Here is a 21,540-nt window from a genome sequence, read left to right on the forward strand (position 1 = left end):
GCTTTATACCAGTTACCACATAACCACCTACTACGTTTTCCGCCGGAAAAGAAACTTTTATCCAAATATGGCGATTTAGTTTTTTCTACCTTGCTCAAGGAGAACTGTCGCAGACAAGAACCAAACAAAAGTGCACATCAGTTGCAATATAATTCATGTCTGTAGAGCTACCCTATCTAAAAAGGCATCTAATTCGAAAACCCTTTTTGCTTTTAGCCTCGAGAAGTAATCAAACAATAATATCGCGGAGCAGATGAGTATTGATATATTTGTAAGAGCAATGCACTCCCATGCACTCAGTTACTCTCAACAACCCCCAACAAACGTGACCTAAAACCTCGTAAAGATAATGATTTTGACTAAAGTACACGTCTTGTTTAAGAATTGTTAAGCAGTATAAACACTCCACGGTGGCAGATGAAGTTTAATGTCTAACAGTATAAATAATTAATGTCCGCAAAAACTAGACTGTTGACTTTGGCCAGTTTTTCGGGTTCCTGTCCTGTGTTTACTCTAACGTTCTTCGAAAATTGCCGCGACAAATTCATTGTAATTACTTGGCTGAAAATTAGACCTTCTATGACCTTTGCCCAAAGTCATAACACTTGTGAAAATGGCGAGTGAATTATGTGTACCCGCCAGGTCCCGCCTCCCACCTATACATTTCATCTGACAACTTCAATTTAAATCCATTGAAATGAGTATTATATACTGAATATAATGTTGCCATCAGTTTTCATTATTCCGTATCATGATAAAACACCCCTCAAATAAAGTACCTTAAGCTCAAACAAGTGAAGACGCTCAAATATTTGTATAAATAATGGCACAGGGACTTGGTCATATATAATATACTCGAACGTGGGAAAATGTCCGTACAAGAACGTTTTTCGAATAGTATCATTTTTATGTGGTGGTGATTAGATTGTCTAGCTAAAATGTTATATAAGAACTTCTACATATTTCTCTCTGAAAATTTGAGCCAACTACTGTATATCTTCTAATAACATGACGTTTTGGTGATATACATCGATCGTTTATTCTCATGCCAATTTTTGACAATTGAAAAATGTTTGGCGAATGTTGGTAGTTTGATGATGTCATCATGCCTACGCTTGTCACGTTTTATTTATAATACCATATTACAAAATATCATTTAACGGGCGTCCAAATGACACAACACAAATCGCTGTGTAAACCTTTAAATCGCATACCACATGCAAGTTTGTATAACATCAACAAAACTACACGTGCTGTGTGCATTTCACCCACGCAGACTCTCCTGTTATGACGTTATTTTACCGGCCTCGCCAGAGAAATGGGGATTATGGGGGCACCATGAAGAATTGAATTACGCATTGGCATAGTTTAAAGAATTCTATTTCGCGGAATTTTCCCACGTCTTTGCAACCCAACCTGGGAAAATGCAAGCTAGTTGATTATTAAAATCATTGCGTGTACCAGTCGTGAGTTATCGTTGGAAAACGCCCTCTGAAGTGATTCTCAAAACAGACGGGCGTGTTTTTCACAGTAGTTTTCAAAGCGCAGGTTTACTCTGTTTAAAACTATTGCGTTGATATATTTTACATCAGTTTAGTGCCGTTGTTTTTTAGTGAAATCACCAGCCTTCCCGTTTTACGAGTTTGGCGTTTTATTCATTCTCCTGTACGTAGCAATTAAATTGTAGATTTTTGCCAAAGTTAAAATTAAATTCATATTTGTGTAAACAGATTAATTGTGGTCAACATTTAAACTTTTTTTTGATTCCCAAAAAAGTTTGCAAGAATTTAAGTGGCGAGGAAATACCGCGAGCAGTTCATGTACGGTATTTCCTTGGCACTTAAATCCTTGCACGAAAAACGTAATTCCACAAACCTATTCGGGATTAAAAGAAACTTGAATGAGCAGAAGTCTAAACTGGAAGAAAATTCTTCCACATTGTTGCCATTCCGGTGTCATTGAAACATAGAGACCACTTGGCGAGGAATTTAATCAAACAAATTGGTTATATTGAAGTTGGCACCTGTAAGCTTTTACATATTGCTGTGTTACTATTTGGAGTTCATCATGTCAGTATATCATAACAAGGAGGATGTTTAGTTCTAGCCATCACTTTAGTCAATTCAGACATGTTTCAACTTCCTCCAGTTATTAAGAGGTTACTTTAAGAGTTATGTCCGGAACACACGACCGGAAGACGAGAGATGCAATTAGAAACACAGGTTTCAACAGATCACGTTTTGCCAGTGGGTAAATTGAGAAGTAGAAATTTTCAACCACGCATGTTAAGCCAAATGGAGATGTTTGGTTAGGAATTATCATTATAGAGTCCAATAAATAGATAATCAGTATTTTCTCTCTTACAGTGAGCTAAGACGGACGGCTCGACCGTGTCCAAATCCTTTCATTCCTCAACAGACGAGCACGGGCTTGTACTCTTTGACAAATTAAGTTGATGCTATTCCTGAGATCAAACATGCACATACTTTCTTGTGTTAAATTATCCTTATGGCCGAGACACACACTAGGCGCAATACGGCAACGCGACGCGAATTTTCAGTTTTTAATTCATTTCTGCATGGATTCAATTCTGCATGGAAGTGGAAGGAAATTGTAAGAGCTATTCGTGCACCAAACAAAAAAATACTGTTGTTGGTATAATTATGGAGAATATTATAAGTCATAACATCGAGCTTAGTTGCTTTTGAAAACTAAAAATTCGAATCACATCACCGTTCTCACCGATCTCACGGTTTGATCGTGCACAGTCAAATCTGCCTGAAGTCTTGAACTGTAGTTAATCACTAAAGACTCTCTCAATTGTTTGAGAGGATGAGTTCAGAATACTATTGTTCATGTACAATAGGTAATAACATGGCATTATAAAAGAGCATATAACACTGGTGAGTGGTGAACACGATATTTATTCAGTATAAATTTTATTACGGTATAGGAAGAAGAGAACGTGGATCAGACCAAAATAAGCCCTGCCAAGGACCAAAGAATACTCACAACGGTAGTCTAGGAATAAGGGCCTGTTTACATGGAGCGAGTTTTCCCCGTCTAGGCGAGGTAAAAAGCGCATCAGATCGAAGACTTAACCTGATTAGTCTTTCATTATATGCAGTTTTCACCTCGCCTAGTCGGGAAAACTCGCTCCATGTAAACAGCCCTCAAGCACTAAACCTTTTGGACAATGCATGCATGTAGACTACAATGGGCAGAATCATTCGTTGACTATATGAAATCATATCCGAACCACAGTGATGCTTATCATGCATGCATAGCTAGAAATATAAGAAGAGACGAGAAGCGCGCAAAGGCTTCTTTGAAACAAGTTTGAGAAGTGCTGGGTAAGGAAGCTCATAAAATTGGCGCTGATAAAAGCACGGCGGAATGGTTAATTTTAGGTTTAGGGATACGGGAGCAAAAAAATCGTAAATATCTTGAAAGATTGAAAGAGAAAAGAAAAGGCAAGCGAGAGGAAGAAACTCAGAAGCGGATAATGCAAAGAAAAAGCGAAAAGTCGTGTTGCACGTCATAGGAGCGTCGTTTGTCTGAAACTGATATATAGGTAAATTAAGGTAATATAGGAATAAATATCTTTCGGTGTATTATGCATATTATCATGCTTTTAAATGAACGAGACCACTTTATTGTTCATATACAAAAGGCAAAATATATACGTAAAATTGAATTGCTCAAAATTTTCCGCAAAGATGACCGCGCGATGTATGATTATAGTCAGTTTACACATGCACACAATTTATCCTGCATGAGGACAGTACGGCACTTGGCTTATGTGCTGCTGTTAGATCAGGGGCTGTCCGCTGTCACAAGACGGAAACCTCTATGATAGGGTAAAACCAGAGCGAGAACAAAGTTAAGAAATATTCAGACGAATTTCATTATAATTTTCATTGTATTGGTGGTCGTTGTCTTCCTTAACTATTGCATAACAACGAATACCATCGAATTACGACACTGCATGATCATTGGAAATTCAGATTACGACATATAGCTAAGCCTTACTCAGAAAGTTGTGAGCCAGTTAAACATTTTTTATACCCGCCTACATTTTAACTTCATGTAAACGTTACTTAGCCAAAAATTGAAAGGAAATCTAGAAAGACATAAAGTTTCCTTATGAATGAATATAATCGGCGATTAGATCGAGAGAAGATTTTACGTAATATGCTTGAAGATGCTTGGGTCATTCACTAAAAAAAATAGAACTGAAATGAAACGAAACGTTTTGTAAAATCACAAAACGTTATTTAGGAAATCTTCATCCCTTATTTCCTAGAAGGAAGCTGTCTTGCGTAATTTAATTTTCGCGTGGGTAGTGCAGACGATGAGTTTCAAATATCCGCCTCATCACTTTTGGGGGAAGAAAATGTGAAAGTCAAAAATAGTCATAATTTTCTTCCCTTACGAAAAACTTCCCCACTGTAATTTAACTAAATAAAGTTCCTCTTATTACTCTCCTATGAGCTGGGTAGTCTCAACAACTTCTCGCCAAGAAGTTTGAAAGAAGCCAAATTTGTCTAAAACTTTTTCTTGTTTCAACCCTGTGTTTGTATTCGGGCTCCAAACTTGAAATACTCACGTCTAGTGAATGACTAATGGCGTGCACGAATTCATTCGCGACTGAGATTGACGTCCCAGCCCTTCATTGACGCCTATTAAATATATTCGTCAACTTTCACATTGACCTTTTAACCCAAGTATTTTCATTCTGCACGAGATCACGCATTTAGGAAGAGCTAACTGAAACATAGTGGGGTTAGGCACATATTTCAGTATTTAACTTAGCTTAAAATAAACCTTGAAGACGACAAAACATGCAGTTGGGATCGGCCTCATAAAACCGGGGGTTCAACGCCGGGACAAATATAGCTTGTGATTAGAATCACGTTTGAACGCTCGCCTCCTGGTGATCAAATTTGTCATCATGTAGAATTACACGTAGATATGTAGATGAAGATTATTATTCAACTGTCAACGCCTCAACGGTGCAGGACGCAGGAGTATCTCTTTTTACCTTTCCTTCCAAAGCTAGTGACTCGGTACAAGGAGCAATATTGTCTCCTCATATTAGCTATAGCAATGGTTTTGTCGCTGAGGTGTTCTTCAGAGAGAATGTTTTTCAAAATTATCTATTTTATTTCTAAAGCATACATTGTATAAATATTTGATTCAGTTACCTGCTAACGCGTTCGAGGTACGGTTACATTACAAAATCTTTATAATATCATTCTTTCATATTATTATACTTTTAAATAACATTACCTAATATTACATTCAAATGTAAAACGAAAAGTTACTTCGCGCGTGGAAACGTGTTACTCAAAAACAGGCTTTGTAGCATAGCGTGCATGTATTCACAATTTTATCACCCTCCTTGATATTAATAAACAACTTATATTGAGAGGGCTAACGTATTCAAAAGTTCGGGGATTTCGAGTTCTACTTGGTCTACTAAAACTTTGTATGCGATCAACTTTTTCTGCAGTAAAGTTTATTAAATATTTACCGTAAAAAAGCAAATATAGAATTAGCCTTTCTCACGATGACGAATATCCGCCATTTTTGGGGTACTTTCAATTTTTTCCAACAATAATACCAATGTAAGAAGCATTTTTTAAGAGTCAATAGACCATTTGAACAATAAATTAAGCTTGAACTGATTAAAGACAGCCGCCCTGACAAGGTCTTGCGCTTACAATTAAAAAAAATTACCCCAAAAATGGCGTCACATTCGTCATCGTGAGAGGTTATTTATGTATGCAGGTATATAGGAATTATGGGTATAATGAGATCACGACCTCTAGTCACGAGACGCTTCTATGCAATAGGTGTCCAGATTTCGTAATACGCTCTTTGTCGGCTCGGGAAGAAAGGAGTCATATCAGATATTGCTCAAGATCCCAAAGAACATTATTTATTAGAATATTAGTTACAGGTCAACTTCGTTGTCTCAAGATTTCTGGTATGTTAGTTATTTAGGTAAGATGCATGGTATTCTTTTGTGGTTATTCTATCAATACGATCACCACACAGCAATCAGAAAAGTACATATTGTTGTTGTTCATAATATTTCCGGCTGCAGTAGTGGCCACAAACACGAAGTCTAAGTGAACGTAGTTCAGAAATTGGAATTTCTGGTGATTAAAGAAAAATTAAATGACTTAAGTTTTTCGGTATTTGTTAATGAGATATGCAACACTCATTTGCTGACCGCAAAATCATGCAATGTTTGCTTCCCTTGAAAAATATATCTACTTAAATACACTCTCATTAGGGTGGGCGGATTTTCGTGAAAGAGCACTTCTGTATTGATGCATTCTAGAGAGCTTTAACATCGGGAGCTGGACTGCTTCTCATGGTTTTTTTTTCTTTTGTTCGACGATGAGGCAAAATATGAAAAAAAACTTTTAAAATTATTATCACAGCTTTACAGAACTTTTGATGAACGGCGGGAATGGGGTAGCGAGGGTAATGCCCCCTGGGATTACGTCTGCATGGGGATTGCCCCCAGGCCCAGGTTAACTTTAAAAACATCCCCATTCCCCAATGGTAACAACCTTTCTTTGCTTTAATAAGATGATGTTGTGCAAGAGTTGATACGAATTGGTTATTTTATCTATGCAAAATTGTATTCGCCTAAAAATATCGCAGTATACCGCAAGTTTAATTCGTTTCGTGCATTTTTTAGATGTAAAAAGTTAAAATCCATTGATACCAACCGAGAGAATTCAGTGATTTTAAATATTGATTTAGTCTATTGCATGTTAAATATGTTTTTAACATTACTTGTTACGACAAAGTAGCCATGCTCTGCGGTTACGATATAACAATGTTAGTGTACAACTGTAAAATATCTATATATTTAAAAATTCGTCTAATAGGGTACACAACCCATGGCGTAGAATGGAGCCAAATGATGAACAAGGTTTTGATGAAAGGCGTTTTGAAGTTCCAGTCGACCCAGGACTATTTTGCTCTATTTGTCAATGCGTGCTCAGAAACCCAAGAGCTTGTCAAAATAAAGAACATCCATTTTGTTACGCATGTATATCAAAGCATCTTGAGTATTCTCTTACATGCCCAGAATGCCGCGAACATCTCACTCCAGAGATACTGAAAAATCCACCAAGATTTTTAATGGATTTTTTATCAAACCTCAAGATTAACTGTGATTACAAGGACCGTGGGTGTTTTGATTATATTCGGCTTGAAAATTTGCAAAACCACATAAAAAAATGCGACTTCAAACCAGTTATATGCGACAGATGTGGAATGGTGGTCAATAGAAAAGATAAAAACAATCAAGATTGCCGAGCACACGGCGAAAATCCCGAAACCCTGGACGTCGAAATAGTGGTGAAAGGAAAACATGTGAAACTGCTGAAGAGCCAAAATGTCACGACTGCAACTATGCCAAAAGACGTCAGGAAAAAATAAGAGTAGGAATAGATTTGATGAGGGAAAATCAAGAACAAATTCGAGCCAGGCAGAATCAAACAAATATTGAACTTGAACGAATGAAAGTCCAAATAACAGAGATAGAAAGGAAACACGATGTGATAAATGGTAAAGTAGACCAGTTAAATGTAAGTGCAGTTGGTAATGGTATTATACAAGATTTTCCACTAAAACATGCGTGGCTGCTTGCCGCAATTCTCTGAAGAAAATGTAGATTTTATTTTCTCATGATCTTTGTCTCAACCAGATATTTTGTTATATATTTTACTTGATCTAAAATTGCATGTAAATTTCTGTTGAAGTACAATTCCATGCGATGTTAATTCCCAATTTAATCCACCATCTAGGAAAATGTTAACCAGGTTAAACAAGCACAAGCAGAAATTAAAAGAGATCAAGTGGCGTTCAAAGATGAAATGAGGCAACAGTTTCAGACAGTGACCGACTTGTTAAACCAGTTGTTACAAGGGCCCAACAGAAACATTAGACCACAACCTCCGGAAATGGAAATGGAGTACTTCCAGCAATTGATAAAACAGAGGTTATCATCATGGGTGGTTGGAACGCTCCAGGAAGAGACACAATATTAAATACAGTAGAAATCATCAATATGACAGAAGGAAAATCCGCTCAGCTGGCCTGTATGAATCACCCGAGGGTAGAGTCAGCATCGTGTGTCTACAACAACGATGTGATCGTGACAGGTGGGTATGATGGTCGTGTTTGCATTGAGAGTATAGAGATCTTATCGATGGACCAGCAGCCTTTGCAGTGGAGATTGTTCGATGGTAAACTCCCAGCCAGTTTGTCTAGTCATTGTGTCGTAATTTACAAAGATAAACTGATCACAATTGGGGGAATGAACTCTACTGAGAACAAAACATCAAACGCAATCCATGAGACTTCTCTTTTTCCACCCTACACTTCAAAGCGGATATTTAAAATGAACCAGGCAAGACGAAACCACAGCGCAGAACTTGTTGATGATTTACTGTTCGTTTTGGGAGGAACACACACAGGTTTGAGTGCAGATTCCACTAACACTGTAATGTCTTACGATATTGCTCAGAAAGAACGCAAGCGATGCGAATCGTTACCTTATCGTGTTTCTGGATGTCCACAGTGACATGGGGCAATAATATCATCGTAATCGGCGGGGCGGATAAGAATGATCGTGTTTTAAACAGCGTCATAATGTATGAAACTGTGAGCGGAAATAGTAAGTTTCTGCCGTCAATGTTGTACAACAGATACGGGAGCTCGGCTGTTATTGTCGATGGCATCGTTTATGTTATGGGTGGATGGAATCAGGAGCTGGGATATCTCAGCTCGATAGAATGTCTGACAATTGGAAATACATTTTGGGTAGAACTGCCTGGAATGAGAGAAAGAAGAAGACTGGCATCTGCTGTAGTGAAACCTTTAAACCAGTATGTTTAGGCAGGTTTTATACCAAACTACGAACACTTTTAAAAACGCAAACTAATTTTTCCTTGGTTTAGCCTTCCCAGTTTTGGTAAATCCGGTTCCAGGGGGGGAGAGAGTGTGCAGAGGGTGGACATCACTGATTCGTTGGATAACGATTATTTCTTTATGAACATGAATCCTTATAAGTTATGACTTTGCATTAAATGTGGTATAACAACTGACTAATATAGCTGACAAATACACTCCTAATATAGCTGACAAAAACACACACTCGACGTTTTGAGCCTTTGTCAGGAGAGTTTTCTGAAACGATTGTTTGTTAAATCAGATAACACATATACATCGGAACCTAATAGAAAATCTTTATGTATTTAACGCATGTATATATACCAATACTACAAAATTCATTTAAATATACAATAATCCAAAATTAAAGAATCGTCCGTATTACTTTCAATTAAGTTTATTCAGTTTTATATCTTGAGAAAACCCAAACTTGTGAAGGACTTCCATTACAAGGATTCACTACGGGATTTTGTGAATCCATTGAAGGACCACGATCGAGACATTGGCCACTGACGTCGTGTTTGATTGTGCCCTGAAATATTAAAAAATATTATAAGAGCAGAGAGGTTTTGCATGCCGACCTTGAAATAGGTAGGTAATACGTAGGATAGGTAATCCCTAGGATTACCACAACAAGCTAAGGTGGATGGTATGTGTAACAATTGACTCGTCTCAATTTGTTGCATTCGTTGCATTTTAAAAGCACAATAGAGTTAGAAATAAGTACGTTTTACATGTTTCTGATTTGTTTGAGAATTATACAAACACGTCTATTTTGTGAGATTTTACAAACATCCCACATTGTTCCATGTTTTTTTTCCTTTCCCGTTTTGAAACGATCATGTTACAACAGACTAGCAACTTTAGTGACAACTTACATACAAACAAAAACATTAATCGATATTTGATTGGTTTTAAAAAACTGCGGTAGGAATTGAAAATCAAGACAGGGAAATCTATCAAATACATACAGATTTTCGGTCATGAGTCCATTTTTGATTTCCTTCCATACCATGACAAGGAATGAGATCAACGGTGGCGCCAGGTTCATACTTTGAATTATCGACACAATTCTCGCTTTCCCACAGGATTTCGCCGTGTGAAGAGAACACGAAATACTACACACATATTACAAAAAGTGAGTTAAAATGTTGTAAGGAGCACGTTTGTGTAAGAGTAATTATTGTATACCTGGTTATTTCCTTGACCATGGCAACCGTATAAACCTAACTTATTTCCTGATTTCATTCCAAGAGAATCCAGGCATAAACTACTTTCGGGATTACGAACCTATATAAAACAGAAGAAGGCGAAAACGTTTTCCTTATTTAGATGAATCAAAGCTGATTTAGTCGAAGGCAAGGGTTTTAAATGTAGCTACATATCCCGACACAACAAGAATACTCTGTTTTTCTCTCTGGGTTTATTTCCTGAAAAGGAATAGTGAAAGATACGTAAGTTGATAAAATGTGTATACCTCCCCTTGCGCTGGTGGGTTGAGTTCAGGCATTCTGATATCAGGATAAACATTGTCTAAATACCACTTGAACGAATGACACTTTAATCTCTCTCGTAGTTTCTTTCTTTCAGTGATATCGCCAAAATCTCGATTGCGATTCTGCGGTTTCTTATTATAGTACAACTCTTTATATTCATCCATCCACACCTCTGCCAGACGATTAAAGTTCTTACTTAATGTTTTATCCACGCCATTTGGGAATTTGTATGGACTTGTTACTTTACGAAACACGTGCCCAACTCGTGAACAGGGAATGATTTCCAGTCTTCCTCCACACATCCATACCTGAAAAAAAGTTGAAATTTAGAGTATGGCTCCAAAATGACGAAATTCTCTATTATTAAAAGTTGTGTCTTCCTAAAAAAACTTTACTGTTAGTTATCCAATGTCTCTCATGATCACAAATGAACACTCCTTTGACATTGTTGAACATTTAAAATTTCTTCTGAACACTGATGCAAAAAAGTTGAACCTACACGGAATGAGAGTTCCAGGTTTTCACCACCCCAGATATCCATTTCTTCATCGTAAGATCCAATATGAAAGAAATATTTTCTGTCTATGGAAAACAATCCTCCAGCCATAGTTGGAGTACTGTAAAACAGCATGAAATGAAATCAGGAAATGAATGCCTCAAAATGAATCTAGGTTGTGATTGGGGGTGTCATCAATTATTGTATTTATCAAGTATTTCTAGGGGGGGGGAAATTTTAAAGTGAACAAGAGAAGATTGCTAAACAAATATAGTAATATTTAGACAAGTATAGTAATATATTTCTCACAAACTAATTAAACAAAATCTACAACTACCGTATTGGATCGGTATCATCTTTTCTTAGTTTCTGTTCTGCTGGAGGTATGCCTTTCCATTTAAAGAAAAGATCCCAGTTAAATCCTCCTCTCTGTTCAGCATTTGATGAAGCTTGATAGGCAAACGTATCAGCATTGAGGACCTCAATTGCAGGACATACAACATTTCTTGTGTCTTCTTTAATGCGTGCTAATAATGGTTCAACCCAGCCTGGTGTGGCTTCACAATGTGAGTCAAGAAATGTCAGGACATCCCCTGTAGCCTCATTTGCGCCTCGTAATCGGGCTCGCACAAGACCTTCGCGTTTCGTGTTCCTCAAAACTTTCACCTTAGGCAAGTTCCTTACACCATCATCAAGAGGTGCAGAAAGGCGATCTATTAACAGAATTATAATTATTTGAGTTGTACATGACAACCCTTACACAGATCACTAAGTTGTAATCATTAAAACTCCTGGTGTACGTAATGCAATTAAAGGTTTACACAAGCACTGTTATGACATTGCTGTGTCAGCAAGACCTGGTGTATATGTCTAATTATGACATCAAATTTTTATTTTACAGCACCTCACTCATAAACGAAAATTCAAACAGATTATTTTAGTTTGCCACTGAAAATCATATCCATTCTAAATTTAAGCCAGGAATTATGAAAAATTCCACTACAATTGTGTTTGGACTATGAAACTATATACATAGACTAACCATCTTCACTGAAATCATCAACAACAATAACTTCAGCCAATAATTCTGGTGGAGTTCTATTGATAACACTGTGTATTGTACGTAGTAATACAGAGAGTCGCTCTTTATGAAAACATATGATCACACTTGTTGTCGGTAACTTTTCTGGGTAGTTGTTATGCTTTGCTTTACATCTGTAAACATACACAAGTTACATGTACATTACAATAATTCTCATCATTGAAATTATACTCACTTCTGGTCTCCAGAAAACTATCACATTTTCATGTTTTAAAGCACCCTGAAAGTTCTTTATATACAATAGGGAAGGCAAGGTAGCAGAATTTTGGGAGAGCGTAATTTTTAGGCAATTTCCTAAATTACACTAGTGGCCAATAATTCCCTATTTTAATTGCAGTAATTTAAATTGGATAGAGAATTTTGTTCCATTGTTAAAGGGGAAGAAGGGTCCAAGCAAAGAACTAATTAGTGCTGTATTACACAATGAATTTTAAAAACGTTGTTATAGCTGTTAAATTGAAGGATATGTTGGTACATAAATTACAAATACTAGTGAAATACCGGGTGAAACAATATAGACTGTCATTTACACAAGAGCTATGACAAACCGGAAGCAATGTTGAATTAAAAACAATCATCACATACACGGGCTGTCTGACAAATCTTGAAATACACATTAATACATGTGTACAATGTCACGCAATTAACTTATATTTACCATATATTTATCGAAAATTCACAATTGTAAAAGTATCGATTTTACTTTTGGTAAGGTATTTAAGACTAATTCAAAATAAAACTTACCTTGAGCCACGATAGTCATCTAAGGTTCGATCCAGTGAAATTTTATCACTTAAAACCCAATTGAATGAATGATCAGAGAAACGGTCTTGTGCTAATTTTTTATCTTCCTCTGAAACAAGATAAGCTGCTTTGCCCATAGCGCCTAAAGCATATGGATCTGTTTCTTTGAGTTTGCTATTATCGTATACAGGTCTGTGATTCCCGTGTATTAGTTTTCCTACTTTCTTTGATAAACTTGATAAATATCCTGAATTCTTTTTATACTGTCTTGAAATATTTAGACTTCCTTGCTGCCAGGGATATTTTATATCGTGATTTATAGGCTTTAAAGGCTCAACACCGACCTTGTGCATGAATTTATAGTCATCATTGCGATACAATGGAGCATTGAGCATTTCTAACGAGTTCCGTGTAAAATCATCATGCGACATGAACATTAATACCATGGCAGAGAACCAAAATAAAGTCGTTAGAGCTATGACCTTTAATGACTGATTTAATAACATCATACCCAAGTAAGATCTTGCGATTTCTTCGGTATAAAACTGTTGTTATAAGTGCGCACTCTGAACAAACAATGAGCACACTGCATCCAATTATAAAGTAGTACAAATACTATCACTATGGACCTCAAAATTCTCTCAGCACGAATCGACAGAGGTGTAGGTTTTATTACAGTTGAAAAGCTTTCACCGCACGTTATAAATCATCGTCTTTTTGATACAGAGGAGTATTTTGTGGCAACACAAGCAAATACAGGTGCTGTAAAGGCAAACGCTATCTAACCGGTGTCCTTCCTTGTCAAAATAAAATAAATGAGACAAAGACAATGTATTGCGAAATCACTTCCTGTCAACGCAACCATTTAAGTATATTGGGAACGAAGAACGCTCTGCATGTACGGGGGGTGAAAGAATTGTGAACAAACAAAAAGTCACCCTATCCATTCCAAATTTAGAGCCGTAATATTCCTATCATTTTACATAATATTTCTATGCTTTCGACTTAAAACCCAAAGGTAAATTTCCAAGCATTTATTTCGTATTTTTTTGTAAACTCACCACAGAAAAATCTTTTAACAAAAAAGATCGAGACATGTCGAAAATGACGTCGTCGAACATACCGTATACCCCCGGGTTAACACTTAATAATTATTACGAGAAGTGCACGTGTGGAAGTGCGTATGTTTCAATATGGCGTCTTCTAAAGGAATGTGTATTGCAGGCAGTCAACTGTTTTCGCCATTTAGAGCGCTGGGCTACATCTCAAATGGTGTGCCATTTGCTTTGCAAGCTCTAGGGAGTGAACATTTTATTGCCACTGTTGTAGGAAGATCTTTCCACCTCTATAATGTTAGTAATAACTGTATTTATACACCAATATAAAATGAGAGCGTACTCAAATAGTCACGTTCTCTCGTAATAATCTGTCTAGAAATATAAACACGGTCGGCTGCCTAGACTACCAGTTTATCAATGGGTCAGCCACGCCAGATCAAATTTTCTCGGACTTTTTAAGTAATAAGGGACACAGAATGTTGTGTATGTCTATGACTGCCTATGATTGCAGACATCCTTGTTATAAGAATGATGTTTAAACAGTAAACTCTGTATCTTCTATTTTCTCTGTAGTGTAAGAAGTTAAACCTGTTATTTGTTGGTAAGATGGTTATGTATGTAGGGTTTTATCAAATGGGTAGATTAATCCTGGGGCAATATAATAGCACAACTTATAAATAACAGCTAGAGTAAATCAGTCTAAAAAAGTCTGCCTACATGTAGTTTTCTCTAGGCCATGGGTAATCACCCGACTTCCTAGTCTATTATAGTACTAGTTAAATGTATATATTGTCTAACATGTATAAATTTTGATAATTTTTAGGTACACCCCAAAGTAATGCAATTAACTGTATTACCACTCATAGTGAGCTGGTCATCACAGCTGCTGGAAACCAAATAAAAGCATGGAAAAGAGGAAAACAGGTTGATTGTGACAGGCACATAGGTCTAATCTAATTATATAATATAATATAACATATATAATTTTTATGTCATATTTAATAATATTTTTTACTAGGTATATGAGTATATTGGTCATAAAAGTGATGTTCACCTTCTCCTTCCTTTTGCTCATCATTTATTATCTGTCGATAAAAATAACTGTCTACGGATTTGGGAGATAAAATCTACTGGTAAGTAGTCGAGAATTTTACATCTTATAAATGTTCACTGTTTTATCAATCTAATTATATTCAGGTTTGAAAATTGAAAATACTTTTTTCATACATAACTGCTTGGTTCTTTTGCTCACTCTAGTGTAATGAATATATACCAGCCCTATATTCAAATTTATATTTAGAGTTATATTTGCAACTTGAGTTTGATGCATCATCATTTGACATAACAACCATAATGCATCCAAGTACGTATCTGAACAAGATACTTTTGGGCAGCAAGCAGGGTTCAATGCAGCTTTGGAACATCAAGACCAGGTAATTAACAAATTTATTTTGGTTATTTTATTGATATGCAAGATGAGAATTTACCAGCCTTCATCATTTTCTTATGTTGCAGCAAAATGATTTACACCTTTGCAGGATGGTCTCAACCAATCACCGTAATTGAACAGGTTCGTAGTGCGTACGATATTTGTTTGAAACGCAATGCATGTAGTACTATACAGATATGAAACCAACAAAGTGCTGGAGTACTGGAGAATTTCCTTGACAATTACAGAGTACCACGTACACGGTGTTGTATTTAATGTAGGCTCCAGTTGTTGATGTGGTTGCAGTTGGATTACAAAATGGCAAGATCATTCTTCACAATTTAAAGTTTGATGAAACCGTGATGAGTTTCATGCAAGACTGGGGAGCAGTTACTGCCATCAGTTTTAGGACAGGTTCGTTTGTGCAGTTACTGCCAGGCCCTGATTGTTTTTGGCCACATGTTTTTAATGTTTAAGGTCAAGCCATAGTAACTTATTTTGCTGTTGTCATGTATCTGACAGAATAAGATGATGACATTTTGGTATGTCATATGCCCATCTTTTAAAGTGCCACACTATTTTCCATGCCTTGATCTAAATCGGCGTATTTATTCAGATAGTCAAGCTATTATGGCAACAGGCAGTGCATTGGGACATATTGCTCTCTGGAATTTAGAAGAAAGATGCTTATCCAGTACATTACGTCATGCTCATGATGGAAGTATAACTGCAATAAGGTTTCTTCAATCTCAACCACTTCTCATATCCACTAGTCCTGATAATTCTTTAAAAGTGAGTAAACTACTTCATCCATAGTCTGTGCATGCACCAGATAAGACCACCAGAGACTATAGGTCCCTGCAATAACCTTCATGAATTCTCTTTTAAGATTAATTTAACAAATCTACCGAGACTGCAGAGACAGCTAAAATGAATGATGCAATTTTCTTTTATCCAAGCAATACAATGTGTATCTTGGCGAAAAGCTTTGCAATTGTTCACCCAGAAGTACATGTATGTTTTATGTGTACCTAGATGTGGATATTTGATCAACCAGATGGTAGTGGTCGTGTTCTTAAATCCCGCTGTGGTCACAGTGGACCTCCTTCTAGAATACGCTTTCATGGTTCACGTGGTCATACAATACTTAGTGCAGGTTAGTTCACTTGTTGTACTGTAAATTACTTATTTATGATAGAAAATGATGTAAAATGTCAGTGCAAATCAAATGAACTTAAATGTCTGGCCAGGATTGAACCAGATCGTAGCTAATTACGTAATATACTACAGTACTTCGACGTTTAGGATTCTGGGTCTAGGGAACCCGACACAGTTAAACGGAAGGGTCAAAATGTAACAAAAAATACGGCGAATACCAATTAGGGCCAAGATATGTTCAAGTGTCAAAATGACCGCTGATGGCAGTTAAAACGTTCGTCACGAATTAAAACATCAAAACCTCAAACGTCATGTAGATATATCGTAATCTCTTTAAAATCTCATGTAAATATATTGTAAATCGATTTATTCTAAGGTCAAGACAGAAGTTTAAGAATAACATCAACCATTCGTGATTCACAAAACTGTGAACTATCGCAAGGTACCCACAGTATTTTCGCCATTTTTGCTTTTACTAAATCACATTTTCTGTATTTAATCAAATTTCAAGTTTTAAGGTCGAGTCAGTCTTTGTTATCATAAAGAATCGTAAGATTTTTTGCCAAATTAATCTAACAAAACATATCAATTGATCTGTAGTTGTCAGTTATGAAAACGCTGATAAATCTGTTAAGTATAGTTCAATGTTTTCATATTAGGTTCATTTCTTAAAAAATCAAAGAATCTTGGAGTGAAAATGGAAAACCTCAAGTTACCAATAGTAACTGATTTTGCCTCCGGTAAGGATCACACATTCCGTTAGACATTCAAGTTTACCAGACATGCATGCTTTAAGAGAGATCTCCAGAACCACCTTAAATGGAGTGGATTTAAGTCTTCCACTCACGAACTAATGGGCAAAGATGCAAAACATCTTTTTTAACAATGGAATGGAATTTTTTTTATTTTGCCCGTTAAATGTGGAAATAAGATTCGACAGATGCAAAGGCGGAGCAAAATGTCGTTAATGTTTTGATGCTTATTTGCACATAATATTGATGAAAATAACAAGTTTTTACTATATCTTGTAGAAATGATTATCTGTATGCGTACTTTCTGAAAAGTCAAGAAATCACCCAATTCGCCATCAATATGTTTTGAATCTTTTGTAGAAGAAACACGACAAGGAGACTGGGATGGAATCGTGACCTGTCATTATGGAACTTCTCAAGTCCGCACGTGGAATTTTCAAAATAAATGTATTGGAAAGCATTCTCTTGAACCAAAACATGAAGTAAACGATTCTGTTGCACTGGTGAGAATTATCCGCCATTTGAAGTCTTATTTGGGGGGGAGGGTTGAGAGGTTAACGTCTTCTCTCAAACAAGCTTATATTTTAAACATGAATTTTTTCCCTCGTCTTTTTTTATTTATAGGAAACTCTCAAACTTCTCTTAAAGGACTTTAACTAGCTCTAAAGAATTAGTAATATACATGCGATACTCATAAGTTTGGAAAATGATAAGGTGTATAATATATATTGCAATTTTTCCATGTCTTTAGCTTTTCATTTTTTAGTGCGCAACAATAAGTTCGTGTGGAAATTTCACAATCATTGGCCATTCTTCTGGACATGTTGATATTTACAACATTCAGTCAGGACTACATCGTGGCTCCTTAGGACAAGGCAAAGGTACAGTATGTGTAACATTAGCTACAGTATGGTAATGTTTTGTTTGTGCATTGTTATTGAAACGTGTATTGTTTTGTTTAGCCCACGAAGGAATCGTTCGTGGCGTTGTGATCGATGGTCTTAATCAACAGATTATAACAGCATCATCTGATAAATCAGTGAAGGTAGTGTAGAAATGTTTTTGATACCGTGATACTACGTCTCTATAGCACGACATTGACTAGAATTACTGCTTTATAGAAGGAAAAAAGATTTCGCTATTTAAAAGCAGAATTTCCTTCTTAAGTGAATAAAAATTCACCTCGTTTCTAACTTACCCTGACGGGTGCAAAAGGAAGAATTTGAAAAGAAGATCAACATTTTTTAAAAACAAACTTTTTAGTTCTGGCATTTTAAATCAAAGCGTCTTCAGGCGACGTTGAGACTCGACGTTGGTGTTTCTCAGATAGTTTTGCACAGGGAGAGGTAAGATTACGTCAAATGTTATCATCCGTCAACCGAATGCCACTTAGAGTTCATTCTCACCTTAATTTTTCCTGTATTTATACTTATTTGATATAGTAAATGTCCTGCAAATTAGAATTTCCCAAATCATAAGCACCGTAAATGTATCTTTCCCACTTCATGTTTTAGCGCACTAATGGCTTTCGCATTGGATGATTTCACTATTAAAATTGTTGACACTGATATCAAGAGAGTTGTACGTCAGTTTTCAGGTCATCGAAACCGAATAACTGATGTGGTAAGCTGACATGGTTTTATTTACGTCTTGTGTATTATGTTTTCAATCCAAATTGCTTTCAAGCAATTATTGTACTTTTTCTCAGAAATAATGCACTTAGATTTAAACTGTTGTATTCATGTTGAGATTTTGATGTCGTATTTTCTGCGTTCGATAAGTCAGGCCGGTAAAAGCAACGTCTAAATACACCCTTATTGCCTGGGAACCACTTCAAAAGACGCATGGCGGTTAGCTTACAATTAAATGAAGCGAGTGTACCAGGCAAAATTTTGTGACTTCATTATAAGGTTAATAGGAACGAGATATCTTTCTTAGGCATTCAGCCCCGATGCAAGATGGTTAATTACGTGTTCTCTGGACTCAACTATTCGAACATGGGATTTACCTTCTGGACGGTAAATACCTTTCTACAGAAATAAATATTTATCATAATTTATGGATGTCAAGATGGGTTGTAAATTACTCACCGATATTTTACTTCAAGTATTTTAGATTGCTTCCTTGTGGAATCACCTGCTACAAGCTTATCAATATCGCCTGTTGGAGATTTTCTTGCAACTGCCCATGTTGATGATGTTGGAATATATTTATGGTAGGCAAAATTAGAATATTGGCTCGCACGATTTTCACACAGCATGGACTACTAAAGGCAGTGCGTGACAACTTTTCTTTTTTTGGGGGAAATTATTAGGAATATCCTGAAACACATATTGTAATTTTTTACAATGGCATTATTTTTTGTACAGGGCAAACAAAGCACTCTATTCAAACGCTTCAATCATTCCACTTCCTGCGGATTTTCAACCATCATTTGTTGACTTACCATCAGCAAAAACCAGTTTCGGCGAAGACGGTAAGTCTGAACATTCTTTATTGTGAATAAACCTGAACAGTAAAAAAAATAAACTGTATGTAAAACTGGCTGATATTTTTCATTCAATCGCCATAAAACGAACAACTCTAATAATTATGTTTAGACGAGGATGAAGATTTAAAATTCGTTGAAAACTCGAATGAAGAAACTGTGATGGAAGAAGAAATGATAACAGATGAAAAATACAAATCACCAGATCAAATCTCTTCTGAACTCATCACGTTGTCTTTACTTCCGGAGTCTCGATGGAGAACTCTGTTGAATCTTGATGTGATCAAAGTAAGGAATCATTTGGGATGACAAAGGATCAAAATTCATTCACTACGTATCGTGGTGTCGATTTTAACTTCATTAATTTGTTGTTTTGACCAATTTGGGATACGCAGCTTCTCAGCTGAGGTCATTACATATGTAACCATCACCCTCGAAATTATTTTGCCCTCGAGAACTCAATGAATCTAAATTTCTTTTCATAGCAACGTAACAAACCAAAAGAACCGCCAAAAGCTCCTAAATCAGCGCCATTTTTTCTTCCAACAATTCCTGGGGTTGACTTGAAATTTGATGTTGGGAAAGACGACACAGAAACAGCGGTAGGATAAAGTCTGTTGTCATATATGTACATAGTATGTACTTGAATGTATTTGACTGATTAAAATTGAAGCATTATAATACACACCGTAGGCGAAAAATATTCATCAGGAAATGCCTATATAATCCTCTTCTTAACGAAAACACTGATATTAAGTTAATCATCATTAACAATCACTTGTCCTAGGCTCCGTCTAAGATGCGTCATATCACAAACTTTACGGAATATTCCGAATTCCAACAGCTACTTGTCGAGTGTCGCGCTAGACAGGATTGTAAGTAAAACTTTCTGACGTCCATGTCGTGATTTACGTCAGTAATTTCAATGTTAAGTACATGGTAGAGAAACGTAATGCAATAAATTGAAGCAATATTGATGTACCTTGATATTTCAGACCAGCGGCTGTCAAGCAAGTTAAAAGAACTGGGACCATCGGCCATTGACGCTGAGTTTCGTTGTTTGGCGCCAGGTGCAGGAGGGGATGTCGTCTTAATGGAGAATATGATGGAATTTCTAATCACTCAGTTAGAGTTACGGAACGACTTTGAATTAATACAAGGTTATATGGCCTTATTTCTCAAGGTATAGCTTGAATGGTTTATTTATACATACAGTACTGTTGAGGCTCAGATACGACAGTTTTTAGGTGAATCAGTAATTGTACTGTAAGAGTTTTGTGATATGTGGTGAACAACTTTAGATGGAATGCCGCTGACATCACTGCCGTCATGTTGGAAAAAAGTGATATTTTGTTTGCAATGCGAATACTATCCAACATTGCAAAAATCAAAAGCGATAACACCACTGAAATTCTTCATTGCAGCTTCACGGGGATATTATTTCTTCGGAGAGTAGTTTAATCGAACGCGCAAAAAGACTTGAGGAACAACACAAGAAATGTTGGGACTTTCTGCTTAACCAAAATTTATGTCTGGTCGCGTATTTCAAGAGTGCTACAATATGATGCAATCATTCATCCAATGTAAGTTTGTATTTTGTCGTGCGCAGTTAATAGAAATAGAGTACTATTGTGTCTAGTTAACGGGCTTATAGCATTGTGGAAACAATTGCATGTATTTTTCGTGCTTATTGTGTCCTGTACAGCTGTGTAATAAAGCGGTGCCTAAGATAGGGAAGCTGAGAAAACCACAACATCATTCTCACATAACACACAGTCTATAAAGGCAGTGGTTGCATTCAGTAGCAACAATCAATGAAGCTTTGAATACATATA

At 36.4% G+C, this 21,540-nt stretch overlaps 4 protein-coding genes across 4 annotated transcripts in view; 3 read left to right on the forward strand and 1 right to left on the reverse strand.

Moving 5' to 3' along the window:
- The first annotated feature begins 7,382 nt into the window (after positions 1 to 7,382).
- Positions 7,383 to 8,593, forward strand: LOC114517741. The gene is made up of 2 exons (XM_028537555.1): positions 7,383 to 7,616; positions 7,836 to 8,593. Exons 1-2 carry the CDS (start codon positions 7,485 to 7,487, stop codon positions 8,076 to 8,078), a joined length of 375 nt encoding a protein of 124 aa, XP_028393356.1. The 5' UTR covers positions 7,383 to 7,484; the 3' UTR covers positions 8,079 to 8,593.
- A 670-nt stretch (positions 8,594 to 9,263) lies between these two features.
- On the reverse strand, positions 9,264 to 13,631 carry LOC114518505 (polypeptide N-acetylgalactosaminyltransferase 13-like). The gene is made up of 8 exons (XM_028538521.1): positions 12,821 to 13,631; positions 12,017 to 12,189; positions 11,312 to 11,687; positions 10,978 to 11,095; positions 10,460 to 10,786; positions 10,174 to 10,272; positions 9,954 to 10,100; positions 9,264 to 9,514 (listed from the first exon to the last, which is right to left on the reverse strand). Exons 1-8 carry the CDS (start codon positions 13,327 to 13,329, stop codon positions 9,380 to 9,382), a joined length of 1,884 nt encoding a protein of 627 aa, XP_028394322.1. The 5' UTR covers positions 13,330 to 13,631; the 3' UTR covers positions 9,264 to 9,379.
- Positions 13,632 to 14,012: 381 nt separating this feature from the next.
- Positions 14,013 to 21,270, forward strand: LOC114518431 (WD repeat-containing protein 36-like). Its single transcript, XM_028538426.1, has 24 exons — positions 14,013 to 14,172; positions 14,452 to 14,479; positions 14,702 to 14,802; positions 14,897 to 15,011; positions 15,179 to 15,311; positions 15,394 to 15,448; positions 15,589 to 15,721; positions 15,924 to 16,099; positions 16,343 to 16,463; positions 16,842 to 16,907; positions 17,125 to 17,205; positions 17,578 to 17,720; positions 17,984 to 18,098; positions 18,180 to 18,262; positions 18,481 to 18,563; positions 18,732 to 18,840; positions 19,156 to 19,235; positions 19,325 to 19,432; positions 19,587 to 19,693; positions 19,818 to 19,993; positions 20,191 to 20,307; positions 20,493 to 20,580; positions 20,701 to 20,888; positions 21,130 to 21,270. Exons 1-24 carry the CDS (start codon positions 14,014 to 14,016, stop codon positions 21,268 to 21,270), a joined length of 2,706 nt encoding a protein of 901 aa, XP_028394227.1. The 5' UTR covers position 14,013.
- LOC114518512 (protein disulfide-isomerase A5-like) overlaps positions 21,271 to 21,540 on the forward strand; it is a 28,734-nt gene continuing 28,464 nt past the window's right edge. The window contains exon 1 of the mRNA XM_028538534.1: positions 21,271 to 21,288. The gene's annotated coding sequence lies outside the window, so the exon portion shown is untranslated. The remainder of the gene's footprint in view (positions 21,289 to 21,540) is intronic.

The sequence above is a fragment of the Dendronephthya gigantea genome, unplaced genomic scaffold (assembly GCF_004324835.1).
Source record: "Dendronephthya gigantea isolate DGI-Jeju-01 unplaced genomic scaffold, DenGig_1.0 000000F, whole genome shotgun sequence".
Lineage (NCBI taxonomy): Eukaryota > Metazoa > Cnidaria > Anthozoa > Malacalcyonacea > Nephtheidae > Dendronephthya > Dendronephthya gigantea.